General features: G+C 42.5%; 2 protein-coding genes across 2 annotated transcripts in view; both read right to left on the reverse strand.

Annotated features, from left to right (window-relative positions):
• The window catches only part of LOC107116450 (actin-fragmin kinase-like), a 26,096-nt gene extending 19,761 nt beyond the window's left edge, over positions 1-6,335 (reverse strand). The window contains exons 1-2 of the mRNA XM_015418340.1: positions 6,257-6,335; positions 1,161-1,259 (exon numbers count right to left, since the gene is read on the reverse strand). Coding sequence (XP_015273826.1) covers positions 1,161-1,259; positions 6,257-6,335 — 178 coding nt within the window. The remainder of the gene's footprint in view (positions 1-1,160; positions 1,260-6,256) is intronic.
• A 3,149-nt stretch (positions 6,336-9,484) lies between these two features.
• TMED8 (transmembrane p24 trafficking protein family member 8) overlaps positions 9,485-18,907 on the reverse strand; it is a 14,730-nt gene continuing 5,307 nt past the window's right edge. The window contains exons 3-4 of the mRNA XM_015418378.1: positions 12,396-12,692; positions 9,485-9,919 (exon numbers count right to left, since the gene is read on the reverse strand). Coding sequence (XP_015273864.1) covers positions 9,702-9,919; positions 12,396-12,692 — 515 coding nt within the window. The 3' untranslated portion in view covers positions 9,485-9,701. The remainder of the gene's footprint in view (positions 9,920-12,395; positions 12,693-18,907) is intronic.

Here is an 18,907-nt window from a genome sequence, read left to right on the forward strand (position 1 = left end):
CTTCTGCAAAGTAAACACCCAGTCTTTACCGGTTTTTGGCTATTTTTGCTTTTTTGTTTGAATCAAAAGCTGGGCAAAACTGAAAGCTGAGAAAATCCTTCTCTTTGAATGTAAAGAGAAGTTTATGGCTTGTTGGCTTGTTGCCTTAAGTAATTTATTGCCTTGTGTAAAGCTAATGGGTGCCTGCAAACACTAGAGAAGAGGGAGAACAAAAACATTCCCAGCCAGCAAGCAGAAATAAATAGCAGATTTTTTATACCAGTTTGAAACAAGTAGCGTACCTGTATAAAGAAAGACGGCATCAAGACTGCTTTAAAAATGAACATGCAAATTCAGCCTAAAGCTCCCAGTGCCTGTGCTGAAGCCAAGCAGTTATACCACTTTGAAACAAGTAGCATACCTGTATGAAGAAAGACGGCGTCCCAGTGCCTGTGCTGAAGCCAAGCTCCCACTGCCTGTGCTGAAGCCAAGCGGTACTGGCTGAGATTACTGGCAAGAAGGCTAGGTTCCCCTATGCTCCTACCCCAAGCGCTTTAGCTTTTTCCCGGTGAAGGTGCTCCATCTCCACCCCAGTCATTTATGAGGGTTGTTTTTGAATGTTTCACAGTTATGATGCACTGTGGATCTATAGAAGGACAATACAGTATTGGCTATTTTATTTTCAGGCCTCTTTCAAGTAATTTCTGTTTAGAATTTGGCTTTTTCATTGGTCTTCTGCAGTAAGTCAACATTTTCATTGAGCTACTCACCACAAGCCCAAGATTGCTGTTCAGTCACCATCAGTTTATATTTACTTAGGATTTTTTTAACCTCACACTACATTTACTCTGGGTTTCATTTGACAAGTTACCACCCCCACCCAGTTGTGAAAAATATTGGGCCTCTTCACACTTCATTTTGCTTTCACCATTCTGAGTAATTTGGTGTCATTTGCAAACTTGGCTAGTTCACTACTAAGATCCTGATTGTTTATGAATATCAGTAACCCACCATTTACTTCCCTACATTATGAAATATGTCCCTTTTCTGCTTCCGGTTAACTTAATTACTGATTGATGCACAAGAGGTCCCATCTTCTTATCTCAAGACGGTTTACTGAGGAGCAGGCCTTTGTCAAAAGTTTTTTTGAAAATCCAAGTATATAATGTCTGCCAGCTCACCCTTATCCATTTGCTTGTTAACACTTTCAATGAACTCCAAAGGGTGGGCTTCTTTTTGTAGAAGCCATGCCAGTTCTTCATCATTAAGGCTTGTTTCCCCTAATTTACCCAGAACAGCCAGCAGATTAACTGGTGTGCAGTTTCCTGGATTTCTTCTCCCTCCCCACTCTCTTTTTAGAAGTTGGTATTGTGTGTGTTACTTTCCAGGGAGGCATATTTAAATGACATTGCATATGATTTTCAAACTATTTTCTATTAAAGTTCCTTAAGAATCCTCAGGTGGATACCAGCCATTCATGGTGTTAATTTTCAGTTTGTCAGTTAGTCTTAGAAGCTTATCTTGTCTTCTATATTCTGTGCACTGACTTTCTTTGTACATACAACTGAGTAACTCTTGCATTACATTCAGCATATGGACAGCTGAATATGCTATTTAAACTGCACATTTATTCAAATACCGGTCCCCCATTTTATTTTCATTGTTCTTTCTTAAATCAGCTCCATATACATTCACTATAATCATTTACACCCCACCTTTCCATTCCCATTTTATCCTGACTGGCCCAAAGTCACTAAGCAAGCTTCCATGGCACAGTGGGGATTCAAGTCTGGCTCTCCCAGATCCTAGACCAGGGGTGGCCAAACTTGCTTAATGTAACAGCCACACAAAATAAACATCCGATGTTTGAGAGCCGCAAGACATGAACAAATATTACACAAATGTTTTTATTGGAAAATATGCAAATTTGCTTTTTATTAACATTAGACTGTGTGAAATAACCGCATGTGGCTTTTGAGCTGCAGTTTAGCCACCCCTGTCCTAGACCAACTCTAAGCACTACACCACACTGGCTAAGTAATATGCTCCAAAAATTCTCACACTTTGCATTAGCTGCCATATAAAGAACAATCTTAAACAGGCTAAATAGGTTGGCTCGTTACTTATGGGGCTTACTCAGAAAAGTGTCCTTAGCGCTATAGCCTTATTATGCCAGAGCCTGTGTTCTTTCTTATTTTCCTTGTATGGGCAGGATTTTCACAAAGGAAGTCTTCTTGCCTTTTATAGCTTTTTTGGCATCCTCTTAGTTTTCAATACCACCTATCTAAGCTTCAGTTATTATGACAGATGGAAAGTATCTATAGTAGCAGCAAGATTACCTATTGCAAATACTGGATATGATGATGCCAGCAACAGCAATATAAGCATTGGTATAGTATGATCAAGAGGAGGGAGGTTATATACTCAGGCTTTCTGAAAAGGTGGAGGCCTTTTATTAATCACTAGAGTATGTTAAAATTAGGGAAAAAAAGTTGAGATATTATATTTCTATGTCTTCGTGTTATAAAGAATGATATTTGAGTCCAGTGGCACCTTTAAGACCAACAAAGTTTTATTCACAGTATAAGCTTTCATGTTAGACTTAATTAGACATTAGAATATGTTGTATGACTTTGTTGTAATGTTTTTGTTGTATGATTTAGATTTTGTAATAGTAATACATTGTGTATTGAAATATCTTCCATGTATCCTGTAAAGATTTGAACCTTTTAGCGTCCTTCTGATTAGTCCCCTCATTGTTTTTAGTTCAGTCATCTTTCATTATAAAACCTGAATGCAATCAGAATCTCTGTCCTTTCCCCTCACACTAGTTCACTAGTTACAGCACCAAAAGACAGAAAAACCTGGACAGTGTGGTGAAAATATTTATTGCGATATTTTTAAAACACACACACACAATCACAAAAAACAACTTCACACAAAAGTAAGACTGATTTCTAAAAGGTACACATTAGACTTCATCTAGTTATCACAAAAAACAACTTCACACAAAAGTAACAGACTGATTTCTAAAAGGTACACAGAACAAGTACCAGAACAAGTGATTCAGTGCTACAGCATAGATGAATACCCTCTCAGTTTAAGAGAAAAATTGCTTGGGAGGACACAAGCAGCAGATTTGTGCACATAAATTCTGATTTAGAAGAGATACCACCAAACAGCCCACATGGATTCCCGGTGGAAGTCTTTATGAAGGATATGTTGTAGCCAAAGGCTGAACATGACAGTCTGTGCTTTTCCTCTCAGTCGCAATTCCCAAACTTCAGTACTACTACAAAGATCTCTTACAGCCCAGTTCTATGCATCCATATTCAGAAGTAGCTCCTGTTATGAAGCTTTCCTCCCTGGGCCTAGATTCAGCCCTCAGTTGCCATCCCAGTGTCAAGCCCCCAATATCATTAAACTTGAAATAGAACTACTAAGGCAATATCTGAATGGAGATACCAGCTAGTGTTTAAAAAGTAGGAGATAAACCTGTAGTTACACAGAAGTTCTCTTCAGACACAAGTGTTCATAGCAAAAACTCCAACTGTAATGGTGTTCCCAGTTAAAAACCTACTTTTGTTTCCAAGACCACTCAACATCATTTATTTTTTAATAGAACTATTCTGGAAAAAGTATGGTGCAACTCAAAAGCCCACTTCCTGCACTTTGAACATTAATTGACCCAAAACATCTGATCACTTACCTACTACATGTTGGTTTGTTAAACACTGCCCTAAACCTGTAGCAGTTCAGCACATTCCTACAGCTCAGCCTTATCCATATTTATTGAGAAGCCAGCTCCAAGTTCAGTGAAGGATTGCATCTTTAAAATATTGGTGTATATCTTAACTTGAGATCATGCCAAGTTAATGGATTATTAGTTGAGCTGTTTCTTTGAATATTGTCATTGTTAAAGAAAATAACCTCCTTGATCCATAAGAAATGATAATCACATATTTTACAGATATCTTCAACACTATGCACTTGGTTATCTACTTCACTTTTCTTCAAGAGAACCAGTAAACTTCACCATGCTGAGTCTCTTCCAGACAGTTCGCTTGGCGTAAGTTACTTTTATTCACAGGGCAGGGGGCCAGCATAGCACAGAATAAGTAAAGAAGGGCCACTCAAATGCACAGTGTGCTTGAAGGTCAGAAAGACTGGCCCACTGATCTCCCAAAAGATCAACAGATGATGCAGGACAAATGAACTCTTAAATTTCATGGATTTGGATCTTGGTGCTGGGACAAAACACTGTATGATGACACTGTGAAACAAAACATATAGGAAAGTGTCAGGGGATGAGCTGGAACCTCAGTAGATCCTTCCCTCTGGGCCTTTCTTACTTAGGGAACCATGCCTTTCAAGAGTACCAAGCTTGCTGCCTTGCTTTACCTCACCTGTCTGTAGTATTACAGCATCCTGCAGCTGACCTCCAGAGGATGCTGTTACCCAACGGGTGCTTTCAGAATATAAAGTGATCATAAAATGTATTTGTCCTATCTTTCAACAGAACATTAATGGAGCAATTGACCTGGTGCATCCATATGTAAAGGTGATGCTATCTGAACAATATGCTTGCCAAGTGGTTCAGAATTTGTGTAAGTTTAAATGAAGGCTGCATCCAGTCTTTCAAAATCCTTTTCAAAGAATGTCATTGCATCTTCAGACCAAACACAGAACAGACTGAGAATGTCAAGATGGAGGAATGCCTTTTGTGATCAGGTTTTGATTCATGGAACATCTTGAATGTTTATCACTGAGTTAAGGGTACTAGAAGTACCAAAGCAATTCACTTGGTCAAGCATTGTTCCTGCACTGTGTGAGCATACAGGATTTCCTTACTTTAACTTAAAGATGCAACTTAGCAAGCAATCCTTCAAAAGTTACTTCCTCAAGATATCTGCTGTGTTTGCTTCTTGTGATCTTACCAAACTGATACAATCAGCAGCATCAAGAAGCTGCACCCAACTGATAACTGCCTCAATTAAAGGGCCTTCAGCTGAAGAGGTTCAGGCAAAGTGTAAGTACACTGATTTTGTGTGCAGTCTGATTAGCTACATTTATGTTTGTTATAGTTTTAGGGCCTGTAAGTCAGGTAGCAGGAATATGAGCTGAAGACAGAAGACCTTTCTGGAAAGTGCATTCTGTTACGCACAGCAGCTTTGATTCTCCTAAGTAGCCTGAATACAATAGTACAATCAGTTAGTGCCAATTTACCTCTCTAGCATGCTTTTCTAGCACAACAGAGAAAGATGCAATTGCAGAAACCTTGCCAAATGGCATGATTAACTCTGCTTGGGTTGTCTCTATAAAGCACATACATGTATTGAATATGATTTCTCCACTTACTTCAGAGGAGGGGGAGGTTGTACGAAGAAGGGAAAGAAGCAAATTAAGTAAGGGCAAACAACATTAGGCTACACGTTGGGGGTCAGATATGACTAGGCTTTGTATCCAGAAACTGCTACACATTTTTCTCTATAATTCAATCCTGTTAATTCTGTACAGTACCTAATGAACATGGCTGAGGTAATGTTTCTTCACCTACATCATACACAACGTCAGCGTGGTTGAATTCTGCAATCACATTAAAATTGGCTTCAAACTACTGTTCCCACATACGTCTGAATCAAAGTCAAGTTTCTCCAGCTACCTGAAAGTGCTTTTCTGTCCCATTTTCAACAACGTAAAGGTAAAGCCAAACAAATTATTTTGTTCAATTTTACAAAAAAGTTTTGAACTTTCTAAGATGCTCTTGCATAATTCCTTAGGCTCAAAACAATAGACTACCAAGGATTTGGGTGTTATGATCTAAGAAATGTGCAGAAATCTGTTGCTCTCACATCCTCACAGGATAGAAAGAGAGCAGAACAGGGTCCTGAGTACTCCACTCCCATATAGGATGCTTCAGCTTCTTGAAGGAAGGAATGCCTGCGCGGCAGTTTGTCACTAGATGCAGTCATGAGCTATACTCAAGGGAATGTCCTGTATATTCAATTCCCCTTAAACTAATATGTGGGCAACTTATGCTTGCCACAAAAAAAGGTAAATTTAAAACTGATTAATGGGAAGAGGCTTGAAACCAGTTTGTCATCAGGCAGCCTACAGAAAGGAAAGAATGCAAGGGCGCAATTGAAACCTATTGCAAGTTTCTACTGGCTGCACTTTAGGATGATTTTAATTTCTAATCCTATTCCAAAATCCAATCCTATTTCCCAGTGGAGGAGACTGCAATCAAGACATGTGGCCCAGCTTCAGCAGCAGTTACCTTGCTCTAGTATACTACTAGCTGATGCTGTGGGCGAAAGAAAAATGACAGACTCATCTTGACGAGGGGAGCTGTCCATATTACTCAGGCTTAACAGACTGATCTACACAGGCTCTTTCTTTTACAGTCCTCTCTTCAGGCAGACTCCCAAGCAAAGCAAACATCCATCTTTGTAGCATGCAAGGCTGAAGGTGTGTTGAAAACAGGCATCTATACAGCAGGCTTTTGCACTTTCCATGAAATGTGGTAAATCAAGAGATGATGCTTTATAAAGGAAATGCTTCAAACAATATGGTATATATCACAGGAAGGAGAGCACATTCAGTTTTAAAAAGCTGTCCAGGGGCTGCACAGTAGAGAGAAGCAGTTGTGGAACAGGCCTTTGTATGGGAAAAATAGAATACACAGACTACGATCAAAGACTTAAGTATCCATTTGTAAGATTACTGATATGCCTGCCTGACACAGCCAAACTTTGCCACTTGCATGCCCTTCTTTTCCTGGCTACTGACTTGAAATAGGTCATGTCTCACCCTTCCTCCAGTCTCAGAAGGAAAAACAAAAACAGGAGCAGCTACTCCTACCAGTGTCTCTTCTTTGAAGATAGCAAGAATCAATGCTCTCTTTCAATATTTGAAATATTTAGGTTTTTGCTCCCTAAGCCTTTCTTCCCCATTAAAAAGAAGTTAATTGAAACCAACTGACTCTTGCAAACCCATTTGCTTTGCCAGCAGAGTACAACAGGACACAAGGGTATTACCAGGCATCTCTGAAGGTAAATTCTTTGGTTTGATATCTTCCCTTGCTAAATCTGCACAGCAAAAGACAGGTATATTCACATCAAAAGCATCCCCCAGGAAGGGTACTATGAGCATTAGCTACAATCATGCTAAGAGATAAGCATATACATTCAACACACTTTACAAAAAGCAAATGCTTTTTAAAAAAGCATAATCACATTTGAACCTGAAATCTTCATAAATACATTTACCAATCCTCTGCTAAAGAAACATGTTTTGCCCAGTAGGCACAGTATTTGTTAGCTTTCAGAAGGACCCTTCTCATTTAACTACAAACGAGGGAGGTTTATCCTCCTACTCCTACGATTGCCCTGCCTAGTTCACAGCCCAGCAACTGGGAAACAGTTTTCTAGCTGAGATACAAGAAGCTCAGCTTTTAATTGTATGTCTCCTCTTTAGATTTTTGCCTCTGTCTCTTCTTCCCTCCCAGCTCATCCTAGTTATGGTAGAGAACCCTCCACTACTCAGGCCCAGAGATCCTAACCTGGTACTTGCCAAGCTAGTAGGAGCCACCACCTTCCTTCCTCCTCCCCAGTCCCCAACAGAGTGCAGAAGTGACAGAGCAGCTGGCCCAGGCCCAAGTTGGTTGGAGCTGTCTCTAGTCACTTCCTTTCCACTAGAGACTTTTCTAGGGGAGAGGAGCAACCAAGAAACAAAAAGCACCCTGCTGTCGCTACACTTAGCCCAACTCTCTGGGAACAAGGCTAAGAAGTCTTCTGATCAGAAGCGGGCAGAAAGGCATTTCATCTGCCATTGTCAAGTGGGATCAGTTTGTTCTGTATACTAGTGACATGTGAGGAAATGCTGTCCCTCACCTGCTGTCCTCACTATTTTCTACAAATTCTCCCTGCCTTTCTGGACTTTGTACTGTTAACAATTTGAAGCTGACCAGGTAATTTTTCTCCATTTGGGTATGTGTTGTTTCTCTCTGTTAGAGTTATGAGCTTCCCACTCTCCCAGTGCCTTATGGGAATAGGAAGGCAATTCCCCTACCCAGAAGGCAATTGTGAAGCAGTCCTGCCACCAAGCCAGATTGGAGGGGGCAGCCTGGAGTCTAACGAATGCTTTTCTTCCTACTATAAGAACAAGACTTTACAGTTTTGAAAAGGAAAAGGAAATATCCTTATCTAAACACTCCACCCCCCATAAAACCTGAGATTTGAATGACAAGCAATTTCACTGACATTTTCTTGAAATGCAACAGGAAGATGTGTTTGCTGTGTTGGGCACTGGACTCTGACATCTCAACAAGTGCACACGGATGGAAAGAAACAGGGTTTTTAAAAAAATGATTAAAGACCTGAGATCTGAAACTAAGTGTGACAAACATAAGGCCAGGAGATTTTATCAGACCCTTTAAGGGGCACCATATAAATTCCACACAAATTAGACAAAAGGAACCAATGCCTACAATAGAACAAGGGTTGGCATTGCATGCATCTACATCATGCTCTGTCACTGATGCTATCTTGCAAGGGCCTTCACTGGAGTGGGTGTGGGATGGTTCATATTCCTCTATGTAACAATCTTGTGACTGAGAATGCTTGTTCTTGGAATCCCAGGGCACTGTATGGGGAAAGGGGGTAAAGCATAATAACTTTTATTATATTCAAGCTATAATGATCAGAAACAGCTTTTTCTCAATTTTAGTGTAACTGATTAATTTCATGAAAATCAATTTCTCTGAATTTCATTAAAACTATAATCAAAAGGTGAAATTGATTGTTATTTGGTGTCAAATTATACTAAAAGAGGGGGTTTGGGCTAAAGGTGTGGCCTCTGGACATCAGCTTGAGGAATTTGGCACTCCAGTTCAATTGTGTTTGACACCCTTATGTTAACCTATATTGACAATTGACAAGACAATTGAAAGAAGTCCATAAGCGGTTTCGATTTTTTTTTTTGCTATTGACAATTTTCCTAACCATTTCCATAATCAGAATTATCTAGATTATGATTCTGACTTCCATATTGGCTTTGCACCCTAATTCAGAATACACACATGCTATTTAGACTCTTTTCAGTCAACCTGTAGAATCCACGTGTATAGCAGCCACTGCACACCAGCTGTGGCGTGTAGTGAACATGCTACAGATGCTAGAGAAGCATCTGTCTCTTCTTCCCTCCAGAGACTGAGATAGCAATGGCATGTGTATGTTCCAACTCACAAGATTCCCAGAGACTGAGCGAACAGCAGCGTACAGCAGCACAGCAATATCACCATTTGAGACAGAGTTCCACAGGCTGGCTTGGTCATTGTTTCCAGGGATCTATTTGCAGTTAGCACGATCGAAGATGACAGTGTTTCCTTTCCCTCCCACACCCCTCAAAAAGGCATACTTCAGTTTCAGTTTACATAAGTGCAATAGAATAGAAAGAAAAAGCAGACACCTGAATATTCAGTGACTTGTAGCTAAAATTCCAGCTTCTTGTCTGCCTAAAACAAAGCAGAGTTTCCAGTGATCAGCTGAACCACTATAGCAGTGAGGAAGAGCAGCAAGAGGTCATCTGCACATAAGCATAGAGGTGGGTGTCCGATTCAGCCATCAGGTGGTACCCGTTAAGAGACTTCAGTCTTGGCAGGCAACTTGCTCTCCTTATTTTGGTGCCTTTGGTCACACTAACTTCCAGCACCACTAACTTCTTTAACTGGTATAATAAACGTGGAAAAAGAGAATCTTGTTTCGCAGAAGGGAGTAAGAATTGTCAAATTTGAGCAAGTAAATGCCTTCCCCAGGATAATCATGGCTGCCTACTTGTACTTCCCGATGACTATCTCGACGGTAGACAGGCATGATCTCCCCATAGCGATTTCGCAAATAGCTTTTGGAGCCCCTTTCCACATCACCAACAGGAATAGGCCCTGAGAAGGGAAAAAAAACATACTATGTATCCACCTGTCAAGAAATGGTGCACTGATAACTTGGGGTCACGAGTCTAAAGGTGGCTGCATGAAAATCACATTATGCTACATACTGGACTGTGATCTTCAAATAATCTGCTGCCAATGATAGATTTGAGGTCTAACACCCCAGTCTTTCATACATTACATAAAAAACTCCTGCTCAAATTGTATAGTCTATTTTTACCAAACACGTTTAGAATTAGAACATTTGAATTACAGAGTAAATATATAAGCAACATTTCATTGTTTAATGTTTTTAAATTTGCTATTATTGTTAGCTAGAAAAATGGTAGTTTCAAGGCTACAGAATTCACTCGTTTTTCAAGATGATGCACAAGGACCATTTGTTCCAGCAGGCCAGTCAAGGGTTTTAATAATGCTGTTGAAGTTGTAGTGGTTTGTTTATAAATATATATATGTTTTTATTAAAGGTAAAAAGGTTTAACAAACATAGTAATACAACAAACTAATTTTTCTTTTGTTTTTTGTACAATGAAACATACCATTTACAAGGCATGACTCATAAAAATATAGAGTTTACATAACATAGCGAAGTGTAGAAAGCCTAACAAAGTTATCAAGGGAAACTTTATACTCTAAGATCAAAATGTATGCATTTTGGGTGAATCAAAAATTCAGTTACCAAGATGAAGAAAAGACATTATTAATATGTTGATTGACCCAACTATTTAGAAACTCACTGGGCTTCTTAGCCAGTATACATGTTGAGGCTAGAATATTCTTTTTGTTTCCACCAGGTTACACATAATTTGATCTTCAGATCCATGTCAGGAAACCCGACCAGGATGAAGGTATGTATTCTTCTTCTGATAGAAGGGTTAAGATTGGGAATCACTTTGCATTGAACTCTGTATTAGATTGGTTTTCAGGGGCATTCTTACATTTATCTGTTATACTCTCCATTACATATTGATCCCATAGTTTTCTGTACCAAATCTGGATACTCGGAGGGTCCATGTCTTTCCAAGTTGAGGCAATAGAGACCCTAGCTGCATACAGCATTGTTTCTAGCGTGCTCCTGTGGTGGTGTTGTTTAATAGGTTTGGGTCATAGTTCTAGTAATAGGCTTTCAGGATTTAGCGGTAAATCTATATCTAAGATCAGTTTTATGTGTTTTAACACTTCTAACCAGAATAGTTTAATTTTAGTACACTCCCACCAGCAATGTGCAAAAGAGCCGAGAGATCCTTTCCATCATAGAGGGGAATAGGAGGGAATAGGAATAGGAGGGAGACATATGTGATAAGGCTTGGGGAGAGAGATATCATCTCGTGATGATTTTGAGCTTTTGGACTTCCACTGGGTAAGAGCGGGGGGGAGATTTGTTCGACCTCCAAATTTCAGACCACAGCGTTTCATCTAAGTGCATTGTGCAGTCCTTCTGCCAAGATTTTTGATATGATAATGATTTTAAGTCAGTTTCTTTCAGTAGCAATTTATAAATAGCTGAAATCATGCCTTTGTTCTGTGAGTTATAGCATTTGAGGATGAGTTCAAATTCTGTGGGTGGCTTCAGCGTGACTTATCTTATTTTATATTGTTTGACTGCGTATTGAATTTGTAAATACAAGTACCATGGAATCTTGTATTTCAACACCTTTTCTAAGTCTAGTTTGGGACGGAGACCCTCCTTCTGGACTATATCACAGTAACGGAACAAGTGAACTTCTCTCCATCATTTACCTAAATCACAGTGTACAGTTTCTAAGAACCAGGGTTGAGAGGTGAAGGTGGAATATCGAGAAATCTGTGGGAGGAGTTTACATTTCATTTTTGCCCAGTATTGTAGAGAAGGGTACATGAGGTTGTTTTGTGTTATTTCAGTAGTTTTGTTAGGGAGATTGCCCCATATTAGGCTGTCTATGTTATGTGTGTTAGAGTGGTCAGCTACTAATTAGACCCATGGAGGGTTGTAGTGTTTTTTAATGTTTCTATCAATGCCCCTGAGTATGGTCCAAAGAAGTATGATGCAATTCTACTGCTGAAACTACAGCAGTGACAAATGAGTGGCTGACCAGGAACTGCACATAATCCACTCTGCATTCACAAGGAACACGCACAGCAGATGTGTGTCTAGAAAGCTGTCAGGTGTTCAGCTTCAAGAACACCAAAATTGACCTACCTGGTTCTGTTTTATTAATGTTGTTGGCTTTAGAAATTATTGACATTATGCTTTCACTTTGTAAAACTCCTCAAACATATGGGGGGAGGAATCTGAATAAACAAAAAGTGATGAAGCATTCATGGTACAAGTGAAAGATAAAAATGAAAGATCTTGAAGGGCATTCTTCATCTGGTGTCTAAAAATGTTGAAACTCATTGAGAAGTGTATGAACAAATGTGAATTACACTGAGGTTCATAGGTTCTGATACCAATCCCATTGCTTTGCCCCTTAGACAGTTGTGCACTGACCTTCAAACTCTTCTTCATCATCTTCATCTTCATCACTTGATTCACTGACTTGTACAGTAATGGCAGTACTTGTAACAGGAGTCCAATCAAAATAGACTCCAAAGCCAATATCATAATCTTCTGTGGCAAACTCCCAGCATACTCGCTTCCCATCAGGATGGGTTGGTACCCGGACAGTCACTACTTCACCCCGTTTCACTACCATGCGGGCATTCTTCTCCTTTGCCATCTTTGTTTTGAAGTCCCTTATCTTGGCACTTGTCCATGTAGTTGGTGGAATTAGAGGAGGTGGCTGAGCTAAAAGGAAACAAGACAAAATTGGATCAAATTCACACAAGCCACAAGGCTCTTCTTAGTTCTCCTACTCTTGATGTGCAAGTATGAAAAACAGAAAGGCAGTTTTAAATAATCTTGTATCAGTTGCTTCCCTGCTTTCTTACACTTTGCAATGCAATGTCATTGCAGTCTCTATTGAAGTTGTGATTAGCTGGGAAGGGGGGAATATTCTTTAACAGAATCAGGCTTTTGAGTCACGTTTCAATTGAAAAACAGAACCTTACTCACCATAAGGGCTCCTTCTGCTTTGAGATTAGGAGGGCATCCTGGAATGGGGGATTCCCACCAATCGCTTAGGGAGACAGGACTAAACTCTTCAACTTCCTGTCTCCTGGGTGGGAGTCACCCTGTCTCAGTTTGGTTACTTCAGGAGTTAATGATCCCAGGAGCAGGAAGGAACAGAACAGAGAAAAAACAACAACCACAACAGGTAAGTCACTGTTAGAAGCATAACAGATGATAATCAGAGAAGAAACATGACTGGGGGTTAAAGAAAGATTAGAGCAGCAGGCATCTTCCCCTGCAGCTTGATCCCATAGGATTAGTCAGACTCAGGACCCTGCTTTTGTAGACATTCTTTCTGGGGTTTATTGTGTTTTTTGGGTGGGACAAGAGGGTGAGTATCCAGGGTTCCATTCTCACTCTGAAAAGGAGGGCATCTTGCAATGGGACTTCCAATAGCAGTGTCCCAGTGAAGGGAGGGGACTGATGATCTTCCACCATATTCTGCACCAGTCTACGCCCAAAGCCGGCATCAGCTGAGGAGAAGGAATTAAGTTTGTAGTGTCTGACAAAGGTTGAGACTGAAGACCATGTTGCCACCTTGCATATTTCCTCCACTGATGCTTGATGATTGAAGACTATGGTTGTGGCTGCACTTCTCACTGAGTGGTCCGTGATCCCTGCTAGAACCAGAATGACCATTGCCTTGGAGGCATGGGAGATGCACTGTTGAATGCCATAGCTGATGGCCAATCTGGACAGTATCTTCCCTTATTTGAGGCTGTTAATGAAATGAAAGGAGAGTCCATCTTTCTGATGGGATTCTGTACACTGGTGGTAGATTCTGAGGGCTCTCTGCGGGTCTGAGAAGAGGGAAGAAGAGATTGGATTTATACCCCGCCCTTCACTACCTGTAGAAGTCTCAGAGCAGCTTACAATCCCTTTCCCTTCCCCTCCCCACAACAACCAGTGAGATAGGTGGGGCTGAGAGAGCTCCCTCAAGAACTGCCCTCTGAAAGAGCAGCTCTGCAAGAACTTCTGACTGATGCAAGGTCATACCAGCAGCTGCATGTGGAGAAGTGGGGAATCAAACCCAGTTCTCCCAGATTAGAAGTGCCACTCTCTCTCCTTGGGGTGGTCAGGATGCAGGCAGAAGGAAGGGAGGTGAATCTCCTGAGTCTTGTAAAAAATTGAGTTCACCTAGGTGATAAAGATGGGATTTGGCCTGAGCACCACCTTGTCATTGTGGAAGACACGTAGGCCTTTTCTGGCTGACAAGGCTCCCAGTTTCAACACCCTTCTAGCTGAAGTCACTGCCATGAGAAAGGAAGTTTTCACACGGAGCCATTTTAGGGGGAACATCCCTTAAGAACTTGAAGAGAGAATTAGTGAGAGTTGAAAAAACTATACACATTCTCCATGAAGGCGATCTGTGGAACACAGTAGGTTGATCTGTGTGACCCCTTGGAGAAAGCAGAAGATATGAGGATGTCTAGTCAAGAGATGCTAAGTACATAAGGTAGGATTGTGGCTATAGCTGATACCTTTCAATGAAGGGTGGACTTTTGTATTTTTTTAATAAACACACTCTGAAGGAGGGCTAACCAATGGCCCAAGCCAGGGTTGAGGGGGCTGACGTGCTTGCATTGGCATCACCTCAAGAAGGTTCTTTCCCATGTAGTACTATAGATACATCCTGTGGAGGCCTTCCTGAAAGCCATGACAGTCTTTGTGACCTCTGAGGAGTAGCCGAGGTTCAGGAGTCCATTTCTTTCAAGAGCCACATGGACAGATAGAGCCACTCTGGATCCAGGTGCCAAACTGGCCCCTGCTGCAATATGTCTGGGCTCACAGAAATCTCCCAGGGGGCCTGAACTGGGAGTTCCACCAAGGATGGAAACCATGGCCTGTGGGACCAATCTGGAGATACAAAGATCACTTCCATCTGCTCCTGATGTATCTTCCATAGAGCCGGGGATCACTGGGAGGGGCAAAGGGGCATATACTAGGCCCTTGGGCCATGGAGAGGTTAGAGCCTCCAGTCATTCTGACTGTGGGAAACAGGATCTGGAGAAAAGTCTCAGTATTTGATGACTGGATCTGTCTGCTCAGCAAGTCTGCCTGGATGTGTTCTTCTGAGATGGACTGTGGGTATTTTTCCACCCAGAACAGGGATAAGTTGGGCCTCTGCATGAAGGAGATTATCCCTCTGCTGCTTGATATGGGCATTGGCTGGGAAAAATGACCACTTGGCTGGAAAAAAATGAGTATGTGCCGGTCTGCCCAGAAGAAGATGAGCATTTTCCTGACAGCTCTGAGTTCCAAGGTGTTGATGTCCATTGTCTTTTCCTTTGACATTCTTCTGCCTTGGGCTGGACAGCCAAGTAGTGATGCTGCCCAACCGGAGAGAGTCATGGTCTGAAAGTTTGCAGGATGTTATCCAAGACACAGAATTGGGCCCATCTCAGTTGTAGGGGTTAGGCCATCAGATCATGTTCTGTCTCAGAGACCATATTAGGTTTGGGTTACAGTGCTCCTCTGCAGGACCTCTAACTGATAGAGCTGGAGGAACTACTGTGGTCTGGCAGGAAATCAGGCCCATGGAACTGTCCCTTTCCAGGTTATTAGGCCCTAGAAGCGTGCCTGGGGCATCAGCTGGGGAGTCTTGGCTTTGACCAGATTTTTCAGTCAAGCGCAAAATCCTGGACGCCTTGTCTGCTGAGGTGGGGAGGAGTTACAGCTAATGCTCCCTCTAAGCTGTGGAGACTTGTGAGCAAAAATTCTACTTTGTGAGCTACTGGTATTAAGGTTGTGAGTGAGCGATTTGGCTGCTGCATAAATTAGTTTGCTGTGGAGCCATCCTTCCTGAGCTGAGACAAAAATCTGCAAGCTGGAGGCTAAAAAACTGTGAGCTAGCTCACACTAACTCAGCTTAGAGGGAACACTGGTTACAGCCTATTCTAGTGTCTGCCTATGATCATGCCAAGATGTTCTAGCCCTTGCAACAGCATAAGACTGCTCTTTTCCTTGTTTAAAGCAAAACCATGGATTTCCCAGAGCTGAGGGTGCCCCTGATTGCCAGCTCCAGAATGGGAGAACAGATTAGGATGTTGTCAAATAAGTACGGATTTAGTTTCCTTGCTGGTCAACCAGGACCTCTAGAGCTACAAGGATGTTGGGTAAGACCCATGGAGCTGATGCTAGGCTGTTATGTCCGCTGACCGCCAACAGGTGCCAGCGAATACCCCCGAGCTTGACTCTATAGGAACAATCGGGACTAGGCTCCTAGTCTCTCCACTGGGGAACCAATAGGACCATGGCGGGAGATTTAAACCCACCAACGGGACCTAGGGGTGTGTCCCCAGGTGTGTATATAGTTGGCCAGCCGGCCAGTAGTCTTTAGTCTTTGTTGTGTACCAGTAAACCATGCTGATCACTACACCACTTTCAGTGGTTTCTACATGCGTCTAACCCACTACACTTCATAGGCCAAAGGGAAGAACTCTGCACTGGATGCAAACTGGAGGAACCTGCAATGTCCTTGAAGGATGGGAATATGTAAGCAGGCTTCCATGAGATAGGTGGGTGTCTGATGGACCACAGGGTCTCCATGCAGAAGTGACCTGTTCACATACTTCAGGTCAAGAATGGCTGTCCAGTCCCCATTTCCCTTGGGCACCAAGAAAAATATGGAGTAAACTCCTGAGCAATGCTCACAGGAGGGAACAGGCTCTACAGTTTGTACCTTTGGTAGGTGTCTTTTTTTGAGACAGAGAAAGAGAGATCTGGGAGACTGAAGTAGAATTTTTGCTCACAAGACTCCATAGCTTAAAGGAAGCACTGGCTGGCAATCTCCGCTTTTCTTCCATCTTGCCCCTTCGGCCTCCTCCTAACCTGCCCATGACACGGAAGAACAGTCCAGAGCAGGTTTTAGATTAAATTAGAGATGCCATCTGGAGACTGTATAATTAGGATTAATTGATTTGTTGATTTTAAATTGTATTTTGTATGTTTTAATCTGTTGTAAACCACCCAGAGTCCGGTGTACTCAGGGATGGGGCAATTCAGAAATTTAATCAATAATAAGTAATAATTTTAATGGTGTGTTTTTAAGCATTTTGTTTTGGGCTCCAGCTGTCTTCCTAGGCTGCTCTGGGCTAGACTCAGCAGGGGAGCTGTCTCATTTTCAGAGGTAAATTTGTCTCTTATGTTCCTCCAGAGCCTCCAAGGCTTGCCACTAGGCCATTCTCTTCCATATTCCTCCAAGAAAGGATGGGAAAGCAAAGAAAAAATTGGGATGTAAAAAGAAACAGCAGAGCCAAGAGGAGGTGTGAAAGAAAGTGTGAAGAGAAAAAAGGGACAGGCTGGAGAGTTAGGAAAATCTTCCTCAGGTATGAAATCGCTTCAGGAGAAAAGCAAGAGAAAAGCAAATAAAAAAGAGCAAAGTGCTCTGCTCCAAAGCTGCACTCCTTAACGAAGCAGGAAGCAAACTGAGCCAGGGCAACTCCCACCCATGAGGCAGGAAGTTGAAGAGTTTAGTCCTGTCTCCCTAAGCAATTGGTGGGAACCACTCATTCCAAGATGCCCTCCTCCTCAGAGAGAGAACAGAGGCTTTGCCCTAGGGTTGCCAGCCCCCAGGTCCAGGTGGGGTTTCAATTTGCCCCCAAAGCGACTACCTGTTTGGCCACTCCTCTCCTTCCCCTCCTGCCTGATTCAAAGGGCTTCAGCTGATCAGCAGAGACCACATGGCCCACTGATTGGCTGGTGGACCCTTTAAATCTAGCAGGAGGGAGAGGGGTGGTCGTGGGCTGCACGTTCAGCTCGTGTGGGGCTTGCAACCACACTTCTCCCTCCTGCTAGATTTAAAGGGCCCTCCCAACTGGTCGGCAGGCCATGTGGTCCCCACCAATCAGCTGAAGCCCTTTAAATCGGGCAGGAGGGGAGGGAGAGGGGTGGCTGGGCAAGTGGTCACTCTTGGAGCTGTCCCTACCTACCCCTGAAACGCTCCCCAAATCCCCCCACCTGAGCAACGAGGGGACCTGGCAACCCCACTTTGTCCCCATGTATTGCCAGAGCTTTTGAGCACAATTGTGACCACTTTCCATTCCCTTCACCTCTACATACTCATTCCCAAACTTTCTCTGGGCCACCTGATAACTTTTCTAGTGTGGCTGATTCAATCCACACAGTATCTCACAGTGACACAGTTGTGCAGCTGCTTCACTACACATCCAGTCCAACTTGAAGCTCACCACACATTTAACACACCCTGGCAATGCTTCTGTCTACTTAGTGCCAGCATGGTGAGTGGTTAAGGGCGGTGGACTCTAATCTGGAGAACTGGGCTTGATTCCCCACTCCTCCTCCACATGAAGCCTGCTGGGTGACCTTGGGCCAGTCACAGTTCTCTCAGAACTCTCTCAGCCCCACCTACCTCACAAGGTGCCTGTTGTGGGGAAGGGAAGGAGATTGTAAACCGCTCTAAGACTTCTTAGAGTAGAGAAAAGCAGAGTATAAAAACCCAGTCCCCTTAGTACATTTTTATCCTGCCTTCCTCCAAGGGGCTCAGGACTGGAGCCATAGAATCATACAGTTGGAAGAGGCCTCCAGGGTCATCTAGTCCAACCCCCTGCACGATGCAGGAAATTCACAAATACCTCCCTCTCCACACCCCCAGTGACTGCTGTTCCATGCCCAGAAGGTGACAAAAAACCTCCAGGGTCTCCAGCCAAACTGGCCTGGACAAAAATTGCTTCCTGTCCCCAAAGTGGTGATCAGCATGTCCCTGGGTATGTAAGAAAGGGCTACAAAAACTAAGCACTGAGGCAACCCTTCCTGCCCTCCCTCTCATGATCTACTTAAGTTCACAAAATCAGCATGGCTGTCAGATGGCCATCTAGCCTCTGTTTGAAAACCTCCAAAGAAGAAGAGCTAACCACCTCCCGAGGAAGCCT

The sequence above is a fragment of the Gekko japonicus genome, unplaced genomic scaffold (assembly GCF_001447785.1).
Source record: "Gekko japonicus isolate JY-2015 unplaced genomic scaffold, Gekko_japonicus_V1.1 scaffold3, whole genome shotgun sequence".
NCBI lineage: Eukaryota > Metazoa > Chordata > Lepidosauria > Squamata > Gekkonidae > Gekko > Gekko japonicus.